We start from the raw sequence: 14,933 nt of genomic DNA, 5'->3' as shown, positions 1-14,933 counted from the left end.
AAGAGTAGTAGCCCTAGATTCCCTCTTCATCGTCTCCCGTTACGGTCCTGAGGAGAGGAGTTGGGTTCTTTCTCGGGACGTGCTGGACCGTTTGTTGATCTATGATTTCCTCCGTTGCCGCCAGGGTTCCTCCTCGAGTGCGCCAGGAGGCGCTCGGCGAGTGGGGGGGTACTGTCATGTTTTGTCATATATTGTCATGTCTTGTCCTTGTGCTTCCCCTTCTGTTTGTTTCCCCCTGCTGGTCTTATTAGGTTCTTTCCCTCTTTCTATCCCTCTCTCTCCCCTCCCTCTCTCCCTCTCTCTCTCTCTCTCTCTATCGTTCCGTTCCTGCTCCCAGCTGTTCCTCATTCTCCTGACTACCTCATTTACTCTTTCACACCTGTCCCCTATTTTGCCCTCTGATTAGAGTCCCTATTTCTCCCTCTGTTTTCCGCTTCTGTCCTCATTGTTTGATGTTCGCAGTTCTGTGTCCTTGTTCCGCCCTGTCGTGTTCTTACCTTCTTCAGATGCTGCGTGTGAGCAGGTGTCAATGTCAGCTACGGCCGGTGCCTTCCTGAAGCGACCTGCAGTCTGTGGTCGCGTCTCCAGTCATTCCTCTCTACTGAAGAGTGGATTTCAGTTTTCCTGTTTTTGCTTTCACCTAGATAATATCCAGGATTATCGCTTTTGTCTAAGACTGGAATAAAGACTCTGTTTTCGTTAAGTCGCTTTTGGGTCCTCATTCACCTGCATAACACAATATCCACTCTCTGAAGAGCAAGAAAAAGGAGATAATTCACTTTCCATCCAAGTGATGGGTAAGTATCGTTTTACTCTCTAGATCTGTTATCGTTGTTAGAAATAGTGAACATATGGATACAATACAGTTAAAGTCGGAGGTTTACATTCACTTTCGCCAACTACATTTAAACTAATTTTCACAATTCCTGACATTTCATCCAAGTAACAATTCCCTGTCTTAGGTCAGTTAGGTTCACCACTTTATTTTAAGAAAGTGAAATGTCAGAATAATAGTAGAGAAAATAATTTATTTCAGCTTTTATTTCTTTCATCACATTCCCAGTGGGTCAGAAGTTTACATACACTCAAATAGTATTTGGTAGCATTGCCTTTAAATTGTTTAACTTGGGTCAAACATTTTGGGTAGCCATCCACAAGCTTCCCACAATAAGTTGGGTGAATCTTGGCCCATTCCTCCTGACAGAGCTGGTGTAAATGAGTCAGGTTTGTAGGCCTCCTTGCTGGCACACGCTTTTTCAGTTCTGGCCACGCATTTTCTATAGGATTGAGGTGGCCACTCCAATACCTTGACCAATACCTTGACTTTGTTGTCCTTAAGCCATTTTGCCACAACTTTGGAAGTATGCTTGGGGTCATTGTCCATTTGGAAGAACCATTTGCGACCAAGCTTTAACTTCCTGACGGATGTCTTGAGATGTTGCTTCAATATATCCACAGAATTTTCCTCCTTCATGATACCATCTATTTTGTGAAGTGCACCAGTCCCTCCTGCAGCAAGCACCTCACAACATGATGCTGCCACCCCCGTGTTTCACGGTTGGGATGGTGTTCTTCGGCTTGCAAGCTTCCCCCTTTTTCCTCCAAGCATAATGATGGTCATTATGGCCAAACTGTTCTATTTTTGTTTCATCAGACCAGTGGACATTTCTCCAAAAAGTACAATATTTGTCCCCATGAACCAGTTGTATCTTCCTTGCTGTGAGGCCTTTCTGGTTATGTCGATATAGGACTCGTTTTACTGTGGATATAGATACTTTTGTACCTGTTTCCTCCAGCATCTTCACAAGGTCCTTTGCTGTTGTTCTGGGATTGGTTTGCACTTTTCACACCAAAGTACGTTCATCTCTAGGAGACAGAACGCGTCTCCTTCGTGAGCAGGTTGACAGCTGCGTGGTCCCATGGTGTTTATACTTGCGTACTTTTGTTTGTACAGATGAACGTGGTACCTTCAGGTGTTTGGAAGTCAGAAGCTTCTAAAGCCATGACATCATTTTCTGGAATGTTCCAAGCTGTTTAAAGGCACGGTCAACTTAGTGTATGTAAACTTCTGACCCACTGGAATTGTGATACAGTGAATTATAAGTGAAATAATCTGTCTGTAAACAATTGTTGGAAAAATTACTTGTGTCATGCACAAAGTAGATGTCCTAACCGACTTGCCAAAGCTACAGTTTGTTAACATGAAATTTGTTGAGTGGTTGAAAGACGAGTTTTAATGACTCCAACCTAAGATTTCCAAAGTAATATTATTATAACACTCCCCCCTCCAGAGAATTAAAATGACCAGTCATTCTTACCTCTGCAAGAATGGCTCTGGCGTTCAGATGGAGGAGTTTGATGTTAATCGGATGTGGGCAACTGTTATGATTAAAAGTGTTATTAACATTGACACAGGCAACTACAGTTGTGTGCTTGATCTGCAATCAAAACCCCTGGATACAGGCAGGAAATTATATGAAAATAATTCAGCCTTTCTTCAGGTTAATGGTGAGAATGTATAGCTTAAAACTTTGCAAAACACTTTTTACTCATAGTCACTATATGAAAGGAAGAGTTCAAGAGACCAAAACAATGGACAAAAAAAGGGTAATTCATCCATCTACTCTGTATTTCAGAGGCTGCACATGATGTGAGACTTGTCATTGTAATCCGATTGATAAATTCAACTGTTGTGGTCGTACTTCTACTGACTGTAGTGGCTGTTAATTACTACTGTCCAGACATCGTGAGTTCAATGTCTTGAAACATGGGACACAGGGAACTTTGGTATAGTTTGGGGATTTTCACAAAAGTCAGGTAGTAAGTTATACGTTTCTCTGTTGGGGGTGTTATTTCTGATCATGAGAGGTGCAAGAGGCCATTTGCATAGAAAACCTGTCCGGATGTAGACCTAGTCAGTCACATTCCTATTTTTAGCCATGACCTCTGTCTCACAGTTATTTCACCCGCATTGCTGTTTACAGAGAAGCACTGAAGTGAAAATGTATAATGGTGAACACAGGAATATAAATAGGACGTGGGGTCTCTCCACACATAGCTTCCATCTACATGTCAAGTCACAATGAGGGACGAGGACCTGACGTTCTCTGTGGTTTTTGTTCTCAGATGCAGCAACTGAAGGGCCTTAAGCAGAAGCCGTGTACCAGACCACACACACAGACAGGATGTTATCAGTACATTTAATAACAGCAAACTGCAATCTTTTGTCAAGCCATACACGTGGACTGTTTATCTTGCACTGTGCAAGTCTACAATATTGCATGCTGTAGTTTAATGTAGTTTAATGCAGTGAACATTATTGTTAAGTCCACGTTATTGTCAAGTCCACATTTTAATTATGTTGATAACTGATACACTCAGCATTCCATTTCATGTTTCACTCGTGCACTAGTTGAGCTACTGAGCTAGTGAATAACAATGCATGGATCCCTGCAATGGTTTCAGTAAAGTTCAAAGGATATCAAAGGCCCGACCTCCATTCGTATAATCATAGGACATAACATAAACAACATAAATAGAGACGTTACATATGCTCTCTTGCAAACTCTAGTTGATATGATTGCCTATTTTTTTGGACTTCATTTTGTGAAGTAGTGGAACTTGAATGATAGTTTTGAAAGGGATGAAAACATTTTCTAGAGTACTACAGGCTACAGTATCATTGTTGGACACTATTGTTGGAAATGTTTCTATTCGTTATAAATGTGTTGGTGTGAGCTTTTTATAAGCTCAGTATCATAGGCCTGTGGAGTTTGGAAACCAGCATTTGAAAATTAATAGGAAGACTGTGTGTTACACATTGCAAAAAGGTCTAATGTAACACTGTCACGCCTGTGGCGCCAGACTGCCTTCGTTACTTACACCTGTCACCATCATTACGCGCCGTTGCGCATCATTGGACTCACCTGGACTCCATTACCTTGTTGATTTCACCTCCTATATCTGTCTGTTTATTTGGTTAGATCCCTGTGTCAGCATTAATGTTGTTGTGTGTTCCTGTCCAGACGCTGTCCTGTCCTGGTCCATGTCCGTGGTTAATTAAATGTTCACTCCCCTGTACCTGCTTGTCATCTCCAGCATCGTTCCTGACAGTGACTCCCCATCACTTACAAAGCCCTAGCTAAAACAGACTCAAAGATCTAATGTTGCTGAAAAAAAAAAATCCACATCAGTAGATACCAACCTACACCTGTTATGCTGGTGAATGAGGACCCAAAAGCGACTTAACAGAAACAGAGACTTTATTCCAGTCTTAAACAAAAACGATACTCCTGGATATTATCTTAGGTAAATACAAAACAGGAAAACTGAAATCCTCTCGTCAGTAGAGAGGAACGACTGGAGACGCGACCACAGACTGCAGGTCGCTTCGGGAAGGCACAGGCCGTAGCTGACATAGACACCTGCTCACACGCAGCATCTGAAGAAGGCAAAAACACGACAGGGCGGAACAAGGACACAGAACAGCAAACATCAAACAAGGATCCGACAAGGACAGAAGCGGAAAACAGAGGGAGAAATAGGGACTCTAATCAGAGGGCAAAATAGGGGACAGGTGTGAAAGAGTAAATGAGGTAGTTAGGAGAATGAGGAACAGCTGGGAGCAGGAACGGAACGATAGAGAGAGAGAGAGCGAAAGAGGGAGAGAGGGAGGGGGAGAGAGAGGGATAGAAAGAGGGAAAGAACCTAATAAGACCAGCAGAGGAAAACGAATAGAAGGGAAGCACAGGGACAAGACATGATAATCAATGACAAAACATGACAACACCATTAATCACTACATATGAATCCCACAGCCTCGAGTCTCTAACTGTAATGATACAGGTATCAAGGTGACGGAGGACTAGAAAGTCAAAGAAGATGATAAAGTAGTAACCCATAGTAACTGATTGAACAAATACATTACATGTTTGGGTTGCATTGTAATCAGAACATCATATCATAGAAATTGTCCAAGTCACTGCTTCGTAAATGCTGCTGCATTAGCGAGCATTTACCATACATTTAACTGTAGTTAAATTCATCACAATACATGCATGCACACAGGTTCTCTCTTAAGGATGGATAGCCATTGTAATATATTATTTTCATGATCTCTTTTCTACTGATTATGTGTGTGTAAACAATCACATAGGTTATAAAAAGCAGTCGTGCTGCGTCCAGCCATCTCACTCAATGTATTACCTGGTGTTAATCAGAAAGGTGTGTGATAGTTGGGAGAGAACTCAAAGGTAATACCTAAGTACTGGTGCTTGTTATGGTGAATCAAAAAGAAGTAACAACTAGGTAATTATTATGTAACTACTAGATTAAATGAACTAAGAGATTTGACTGTGTGTGTCTTTAATATAAGCAGGGCGAAATGGGTCATTGGAAGCTCTGTGATGCAACCTCTCATCATGATCAAAGACGCTTCAAATAGGCCCCTATTGTTTCCCAGATATTCACACTTAAAAACTGTACATGATGATACCTACCTACCTCAGTCTTGCATAGTGTCAGATAGGCCTAGAGAATCACAAAAGGCTTCAAGTTACATCATGGGTTCCATCTTTCTTATGATATGTGAGTATCTTTACAAATGCAGATTAGAGTAAGCAAATGGTCTCAAAATGATCCGTTCATACAGTACGTACTCAGTATGTAGTCAATCTATTACTAATAGTTGTATGTTTATCTATTTTTATTACTGCCTGCTCCGTAAATCTCCCATTATTTCTACACAGTAACAGCAGCTGGTGGGAGGAGCTATAGGAGGATGGGCTCATTTTAAAGGCGGGAATGGAATGAATGGAACGGTATCAAACACATCAAACATATGGAAAACACGTTTGACTCTGTTCCATCTGTGCCATTCTAGCCATTACAACGAGCCTGTACTCCTATAGCTCCTCCCACCAGCCTCCTCTGGTTAACATTGACCTTTTCTCTGGCCGATTATATACTTTATACTTCCATTGAAGTAAGATTTGTCCTTATTGATGTTATAGGGGAAGTTTTAGGGTGTGGCAGATGGGGGGAGGGGTTTATTCCACGTCATTGACCACATGGATACACTTAGATAGAATAAGATCTGTCTAAATGATGATGCATCTGTCATTTGGTCTCTATTTCAGAGGCTGCACATGGTCTGATACTGGTCAATGTAATCCGACTGATAAGTTCAACTGTTGTGGTCATTCTTCTATTGACTGTGGTGGCTGTTAGTTTCTGCTGTTCAAAAAGAGGTAATTATGATGATTAATATGTCTTTCTGGATGACATACAGTAGTGATCTACTGACAGATAACAACTGTTGGTAACCCTTTGTGTTAATACTCTCTTCATAATGCATTACAAACAAGTACACTGAGTGAACAAAACATTAAGAACACCTTTCCATGACATCGACTGACCAGGTGAAATCTATGATCAATTATTGATGTCACTTGTTAAATCCACTTCAATCAGTGTAGATGGGCCTCCTGAGTGGCGCAGTGGTCTAAAACACTGCATCTCAATGCAAGAGGTGTTACTGCAGTACCTCATTCTAATCCAGCTGTCATTGGGAGTCCCATAGGGAGGCGTACAATTGGCCCAATTTCAGCTAGGTTAGGCTGTCATTGTAAATAAGAATTTGTTCTTAACTGGCCTGCCTAGTTAAATGAAGGGAAGGCGATTGGTTAAAAGTTTTTTAAGCCTTGAGACATGGATTGTGTATGTATGCCATTCAGAGGGTTAATGGGCAAGACAAAAGATTTAAGAGCCTTTGAATGCAGTATGGTAGTAGGTGCCAGGCGCTCTGGTTTGTGTCAAGAGCTGCAACGCTGCTGTGGTTTTCCACATTCAACAGTTTGATATGTGTATCAATGGTCCACCACCTGAAGGACACCCAGCCAACCTGACAACTGTGGGAAGCACTTGAGTCAACATGGGCCAGCATCCCTGTGGAAAGCATTCGACACCTTGTAGGAACGTTATACCCTGACGAATTGAGGCTGTTCTGAGGTTAAAGGGGGTGCAACTTAATATTAGGAAGGTGTTCATAATGTTAGGTATACTCACTGTATAACGCCTTATGAGACATGCATAACACATTATAATTGCAGAAGCTAATAACTGCTCTTAAATATAATTACATTCATGAAGCATTAAATACTAGTTCTACTGTACTCCTCACACATGGCATAATTGTAATTGAACCTACAACAAGGGATTATGCTGTTACATTTTAGTGGGATATAAATTATCAATAGGCTTTTATTTGCCTTTTAACATGCTACATTAACATGCTAAGATATGTGTTAATATATTGTAGAGAAAAGAGCCAAGCAGCGAGTGCCCAAGGAAGATACTTGAGTAGTAATAGTCCTTCTGTAGCTCAGTTGGTAGAGCATGGCACTTGTAACGCCAGGGAATCCCCGGGACCACCCATTGAATGTATGCACACATGACTGTAATAGCTAAATCATATATTATTATTATTATTTATAATATCGTCTCCATACTAGTGTTACACAACAAGAGATATTGAAACAATGGACTTTGTTTCATTTTCACAGGCACTGAAGCTAAAAAGGACTACAACAGTATGTACTGTAATATGCCAACCTGGTCCAATGGTACAATATGACGGTGAACGCAGGGGGCAAGTTAGCTTTACAGGGCCAGCCTTTTGTCAAGAAAAAGGAAATGAATTAGCAACCTACAATCAATAACCAATGTTACTTTGTGGGAAATGAATGAGCAACCTACAATCAATAACCAATGTTACTTTGTGGGAAATGAATGAGCAACCTACAATCAATAACCAATGTTACTTTGTCCGCCCACGTGTTCTCGCACACCCCGAGAGCTTCTGGTCAGCGGGGTGGTGGCACCGGGATCCTCATCTCTCCCAAGTGGTCATTCTCTCTTTCTCCCCTTACCCATCTGTCTATCGCCTCCTTTGAATTCCATGCTGTCACAGTTACCAGCCCTTTCAAGCTTAACATCCTTATCATTTATCGCCCTCCAGGTTCCCTCAGAGAGTTCATCAATGAGCTTGATGCCTTGATAAGCTCCTTTCCTGAGGACGGCTCACCTCTCACAGTTCTGGGCGACTTTAACCTCCCCACGTCTACCTTTGACTCATTCCTCTCTGCCTCCTTCTTTCCACTCCTCTCCTCTTTTGACCTCACCCTCTCACCTTCCCCCCCTACTCACAAGGCAGGCAATACGCTCGACCTCATCTTTACTAGATGCTGTTCTTCCACTAACCTCATTGCAACTCCCCTCCAAGTCTCCGACCACTACCTTGTATCCTTTTCCCTCTCGCTCTCATCCAACACCTCCCACACTGCCCCTACTCGGATGGTATCGCGCCGTCCCAACCTTCGATCTCTCTCTCCCCCGCTACTCTCTCCTCTTCCATCCTATCATCTCTTCCCTCCGCTCAAACCTTCTCCAACCTATCTCCTGATTCTGCCTCCTCAACCCTCCTCTCCTCCCTCTCTGCATACTTTGACTCTCTATGTCCCCTATCCTCCAGGCCGGCTCGGTCCTCCCTCCCGCTCCGTGGCTCGATGACTCATTGCGAGCTCACAGAACAGGGCTCCGGGCAGCCGAGAGGAAATGGAGGAAAACTCGCCTCCCTGCGGACCTGGCATCCTTTCACTCCCTCCTCTCTACATTTTCCTCCTCTGTCTCTGCTGCTAAAGCCACTTTCTACCACGCTAAATTCCAAGCATCTGCCTCTAACCCTAGGAAGCTCTTTGCCACCTTCTCCTCCCTCCTGAATCCTCCTCCCCCCCCCCTCCTCCCTCTCTGCAGACGACTTTGTCAACCATTTTGAAAAGAAGGTCGACGACATCCGATCCTCGTTTGCTAAGTCAAACGACACCGCTGGTTCTGCTCACACTGCCCTACCCTGTGCTCTGACCTCTTTCTCCCTCTCTCTCCAGATGAAATCTCGACGGCCGGCCGCCCAACAACCTGCCCGCTTGACCCTATCCCCTCCTCTCTTCTCCAGACCATTTCCGGAGACCTTCTCCCTTACCTCACCTCGCTCATCAACTCATCCCTGACCGCTGGCTACGTCCCTTCCGTCTTCAAGAGAGCGAGAGTTGCACCCCTTCTGAAAAAACCTACACTCGATCCCTCCGATGTCAACAATTACAGACCAGTATCCCTTCTTTCTTTTCTCTCCAAAACTCTTGAACGTGCCGTCCTTGGCCAGCTCTCCCGCTATCTCTCTCTGAATGACCTTCTTGATCCAAATCAGTCAGGTTTCAAGACTAGTCATTCAACTGAGACTGCTCTCCTCTGTATCACGGAGGCGCTCCGCACTGCTAAAGCTAACTCTCTCTCCTCTGCTCTCATCCTTCTAGATCTATCGGCTGCCTTCGATACTGTGAACCATCAGATCCTCCTCTCCACCCTCTCCGAGTTGGGCATCTCCGGCGCGGCCCACGCTTGGATTGCGTCCTACCTGACAGGTCGCTCCTACCAGGTGGCGTGGCGAGAATCTGTCTCCTCACCACTCGCTCTCACCACTGGTGTCCCCCAGGGCTCTGTTCTAGGCCCTCTCCTATTCTCGCTATACACCAAGTCACTTGGCTCTGTCATAACCTCACATGGTCTCTCCTATCATTGCTATGCAGACGACACACAACTAATCTTCTCCTTTCCTCCTTCTGATGACCAGGTGGCGAATCACATCTCTGCATGTCTGGCAGACATATCAGTGTGGATGACGGATCACCACCTCAAGCTGAACCTCGGCAAGACGGAGCTGCTCTTCCTCCCGGGGAAGGACTGTCCGTTCCATGATCTCGCCATCACGGTTGACAACTCCATTGTGTCCTCCTCCCAGAGCGCTAAGAACCTTGGTGTGATCCTGGACAACACCCTGTCGTTCTCAACCAACATCAAGGCGGTGGCCCGTTCCTGTAGGTTCATGCTCTACAACATCCGCAGAGTACGACCCTGCCTCACACAGGAAGCGGCGCAGGTCCTAATCCAGGCACTTGTCATCTCCCGTCTGGATTACTGCAACTCACTGTTGGCTGGGCTCCCTGCCTGTGCCATTAAACCCCTTCAACTCATCCAGAACGCCGCAGCCCGTCTGGTGTTCAACCTTCCCAAGTTCTCTCACGTCACCCCGCTCCTCCGTTCTCTCCACTGGCTTCCAGTTGAAGCTCGCATCCGCTACAAGACCATGGTGCTTGCCTACGGAGCTGTGAGGGGAATGGCACCTCAGTACCTCCAGGCTCTGATCAGGCCCTACACCCAAACAAGGGCACTGTGTTCATCCACCTCTGGCCTGCTCGCCTCCCTACCACTGAGGAAGTACAGCTCCCGCTCAGCCCAGTCAAAACTGTTCGCTGCTCTGGCCCCCCAATGGTGGAACAAACTCCCTCACGACGCCAGGACAGCGGAGTCAATCACCACCTTCCGGAGACACCTGAAACCCCACCTCTTTAAGGAATACCTAGGATAGGATAAGTATTCCCTCTCACCCCCCCCTTTAAGATTTAGATGCACTATTGTAAAGTGACTGTTCCACTGGATGTCATAAGGTGAATGCACCAATTTGTAAGTCGCTCTGGATAAGAGCGTCTGCTAAATGACTTAAATGTAATGTATTGAACTCCTTAATTTGCCAAATTGGTATACTGTTTGGAATGTAGAATTTGGAATTATTATAAACCAATCAGTAAACAGTCAAGTTTAGCAAGATATTTGTTTTTATATTGTAACTGTAGATTAGTCCACTAGCAGAACTGTAAGGAAAGCCTGTAAATGTTACTAAAAATGTGATATTTAATAAATAAACACATCTGATATAAAGTTCTACATGTTGCTGATGATTTCAATGATAGCTTATATACCAGGCCACTTTTCCTATGCAACATAAGGGTGTGACACTGTAATGACAAAATGGCTTTGTTACGAAAGTACGCCTAAATATGTCTAAAGTATTTGAGAAAACGCACCAAACAGACCTATGTTCCGGGTTTTGACTTGTACAATGTGTGGTTACCATCATTAGTCTGAATAGGTATGGTACGTCAACAATGCATTTCGCTGAAACCACCACTGAAGTCTCAGCCAACATCATGGCAGCATTAGGACTCCTATGGCTTGTGAGCTGTGAGTAATTTTCTACTTTTCAAGTAATACAAACATTTTCAAATAAATATTTATGTTCATTTCCTGAACAAAATACTTTCCCTGAGTGATTTCATTTGTCCATGCAGCCATAGCATCCATCCTTGTCAAATGTGAAGATGCAACATCTGAACACAAAAGTAAAGTATTTATGTTTATTGTTTTGTAGTGATTAGTGTTTTGGAAATATTTAATACATCAGTGTATACAATACAGTATATATTTTTTTTAAACAGAAATTACATTCTTAATAATACACACACTTACACTTAAGGAAAATCCTAACTTCCATTTAAGTCACATTTTCAAAAAGAAAATGAAGGGCACACCCCTTATTGGTATTTTTTTAATGCAGAAATCTACCCAGCAAAGATATTTGGACCATCTAGTGTGACTGAAGGGGTAAACATCCATTTTAAATGCAGCACTACTGGCATCAGAGGACCTGAGGACAAGTTCAATTTTTACCTTTGCAAGAATGGAGTTGGGATAAAAATTACACTGCTGGAGAAAGGTGAAGATGATGCTATTTTCGAAATGAAGAATGTCACACGAGAAGACTCAGGCAACTACAGCTGTGTGTACACCAGATATAAACTTGTACCCAGTCACTTGAGGTCAATAGGGGATAATTTAGTAGTCTTTCAGGTTGATGGAGAACAGAAAGGTAAGATTCTGTCAATATTATGTTTGTAATGATAAGATTGCTATCCATACAGTATATTTGTCAATTTGTTGCAGTGCAGTTTGAATATTTGTAATTCAGTCACATTTTCAGCCAATATATTGCTTTGCAATGACAGACTACATACTCTGACTCTGCAGCAAGTTTAACACCAGCGTGTACTGTACACCAGAATCTATTATATCAATCTTCTACACAGAGGGACTAAAGAATATGGGAGGACAAGGGAGAGCGGGACTGGCAGCAGCCTTGGTCCTCCTGTTTCTGACGCTGTCTGTACTGCTATTAGTGTGGAGGTACTGGGGAATCCTGAAACAAAGTAAGTGAAGTTGACAGTCTGTTCAGTTTAGGCCAGGAATCACTTATTAACACAGTGCGCTGGACAGCCGACAATTCAGCTTTAAAAGGCACTTTCACCGCCATTTGCGGAGATCTCATTCACAAAACACTGCAGATGACGCCTCAATCGGAAATTCCCTTTAAATGTCAACCAAGCAATGTGGAATTTTGAATTTGGATCTAATCCGTAAAGAGTTAAGTTTAGCAAGATATTGGTTTATGTATTTTAACTGTAGATTAGTCCACTAGCAGTTCGCATTCACAAAACACTGCAGATGACGGCTCAATCGGAAATCACCTTTAAATATCAAGCAAGCTATAACGCAGATCAAACGCGGATATTTGAATCCCGGCCTTACAATCACCATGTCTAGCTATGTGACATGGTGGGGGAAAGTGAACAAACGCTTGATGTTAAACTAAGTATCTATGTATTTTAACACAATGCTTTAAGTCATTCCTTACTGTTGCTTTCTGTTACAGTGATAAGCATTGACCATCAACCAAGGTATAGAAAACCTACCAAATTAAAACAAAATATTACTTGATTTATCAATGTCCACATTGCTGAGACAGGGCAAAAAAATACTTGTATTCTTACTTGTACACTTGTATTACTTGTTCTAAGAATACTTGTATTCTTAGTGAGAATCAGGATACGGATCAAACATACAGTCTAATCTCAGTTGTACCAGGTATTGTATATCAGTTCATATTTTGCATCACATATTGTTCCTTTCCTTCATTTTTTAAGAACTAAGTTATAATGTATGTTTTCTGTCTTTGATTTTCATATCCTGGATGTTTTAGTCGCAGCTGGTATCATGTAAGTTTCTCTTCAGCACCATTTCTTTTTTTAAATGGGCAATTATGCTATTTCACCATACTATTGAGATTGATAAAACAATGAAGTTACCATATAGGTTTAGTATGCATTTTGTAAGAGTACTTTTCATACAATAACCCCTTTCATAGTCTAAGATGATATCCCTTTTCCATGGCTTCTGTAAGTTGTTTACAATGGCGTCAATGTCTTGTCTGTAGTGAGGTCCCCTTTGATGTTGATGAAGGACACTATTCTATGATAGGTGAGTGGAGAGGTACAGTTTGTCTAATCATGACATTATTAATACTAACCGAGCCGAGAAAACACTTTGTTTATGATATACTGTATCTGACTATTAAGAAAGACATTCTAATACAGGGCTGGAATCGTCAGGGAGACTACAGTAAGACATTTTAGTAACTACCACATTATTTCTAAAGATATGACACAAATAATAATACTAATATTTCATTTGTAAAGTGCATTTCCCACACTCAAGATGCACAAATGATCAATGATATATGCCAAATGATCAATGATATATGTAATATTTCCCTTACACAGAAAGAATCCTGTGCCCTTGGGTTCACAAGGTGTGTCAGGTATGTATGCGATCTCATAGTTGTTCCTCTCTTTTCTGGAGTCCCTTAGACTTTACAGCACATAGAACTGATCTCACTTTTATTCCCAGCAGGCATGGGATCGATGGTTCATCAGTGAGTCTGAATCCTGCTCTTACATTTCCTTCAGTGTCAGGGACATTAACGAGTTGTATTGTTGATATTTCTCTAATTACATATTTACATGTCTGAGTTTGAAGATAATTTTCTGTTTCTGTAGCTCTCCAACTGGTCCTACAGGAGATGAGGCTCTGTACACCGTAATAACTAGAGGTAGGTACTAAAAAAGAAACCAGTAGAATAGTATACGTACATGTATAGTATACATATATGTACTGTCTGATGGGTTACAAATGTAGGTTCACATCATACCTATTTTTGTCTGTTGTCTGTTATACTGACGTAGAGGCAGCCCTGAGCATCCCACGTAACCAGATACTACACAGGTTGATGAATGTTTAGCCACATACACACAGAGACCAACAGGCCTGCAGACAGAGGAAGGCAATGTGTCCCTCACCACTCAAACCACAGTGCACTGACGCAGCTATATTTATATAAAGATACACTTAACTGTAGCGATTTGGTTTTCCACAGACACTTCATTCTCAGAACACTCAGTTAACTTTCTCTACATACAGTGTCCAGCATGTTTGACTAAATCTAGCAACCTCTCCCCTCAGTGAAAAGACCAGAGCAGCAGGGTGAAACTGCCATCTATGCCAAAGTGAAAACAAAGAAGGAGAAAGAAAAACAGGACCCTGTTTACAGTCTGTGTCATTACAAATACAGTAGTGCTATACAGTAGTATATGACATGCGAAATGACATGACAGAACATGTGGTTTATCTGCCCTTTTGGTCATAGAAGTATGGGGATAGTAATACTGTACACCTAGGTGTATGCTAAAATGTGTTTTTTTAAATACTGCTTTGGTTTTGAACATATTACTCTTTGATGCAGTCTGCAGTCTGGGTGCTATCTTTGAGCCTAGCAAAGATGTAGATGACATTATTCCACCTTTTATTCAATAAAAACAAACCAAGCTTGAAATGAAAGCAATATAAATTCAAACAAAGTGTTAGCCAATGTTTTCCACGTGTTTGTTATGCCAACATGGAAGTATGAATTAAGACACACAAATGAATGATAAGACAAGACCGAGACATGCATAGAGAAAGAGATGTGGACAGAGGGGAATATGTGGCAGGCTAATGTGGGTACAGTGTTTCAATAGAAAGCTCAGTCTAATGGGAGAGTGTTAGTATAATTGAATTATGACAATGTGCTTTCATCAATTGAAAGCCCTTCA

At 42.3% G+C, this 14,933-nt stretch overlaps 1 protein-coding gene across 4 annotated transcripts; it reads left to right on the top strand.

Moving 5' to 3' along the window:
* The first annotated feature begins 11,015 nt into the window (after positions 1-11,015).
* On the top strand, positions 11,016-14,660 carry LOC124035783. 4 transcript variants are annotated; one of them, XM_046349496.1, is made up of 13 exons: positions 11,016-11,133; positions 11,241-11,291; positions 11,507-11,818; positions 12,036-12,155; positions 12,659-12,683; positions 12,821-12,870; positions 12,986-13,001; positions 13,220-13,263; positions 13,380-13,404; positions 13,566-13,603; positions 13,696-13,717; positions 13,842-13,894; positions 14,305-14,660. In XM_046349496.1, exons 1-13 carry the CDS (start codon positions 11,058-11,060, stop codon positions 14,427-14,429), a joined length of 957 nt encoding a protein of 318 aa, XP_046205452.1. In that variant the 5' UTR covers positions 11,016-11,057; the 3' UTR covers positions 14,430-14,660. The 4 variants fall into 4 exon arrangements, with proteins under 4 accessions (XP_046205452.1, XP_046205451.1, XP_046205454.1 ...); XM_046349495.1 differs by having other exon boundaries at positions 13,693-13,717; XM_046349498.1 differs by lacking the exons at positions 12,659-12,683; positions 12,821-12,870.
* The last annotated feature ends 273 nt before the right edge of the window (positions 14,661-14,933 follow it).

The sequence above is a fragment of the Oncorhynchus gorbuscha genome, linkage group LG05 (assembly GCF_021184085.1).
Source record: "Oncorhynchus gorbuscha isolate QuinsamMale2020 ecotype Even-year linkage group LG05, OgorEven_v1.0, whole genome shotgun sequence".
In the NCBI taxonomy this organism is placed as follows: Eukaryota; Metazoa; Chordata; class Actinopteri; order Salmoniformes; family Salmonidae; genus Oncorhynchus; species Oncorhynchus gorbuscha.
The sequence above is the reverse complement of the archived record's forward strand: the minus strand, read 5'-3'. Positions and strand labels throughout refer to the sequence as shown.

Coding starts and splice junctions, on each gene's coding strand:
- LOC124035783 (XM_046349495.1), top strand. CDS start 11,058: ATGCATTTCGCTGAAACCACCACTGAAGTCTCAGCCAACATCATGGCA. Junction 11,292..11,506: donor TGCAACATCTGAACACAAAA/GTAAAGTATTTA, acceptor TTTTTAATGCAG/AAATCTACCCAGCAAAGATA. Junction 12,156..12,658: donor CTGGGGAATCCTGAAACAAA/GTAAGTGAAGTT, acceptor TTTCTGTTACAG/TGATAAGCATTGACCATCAA.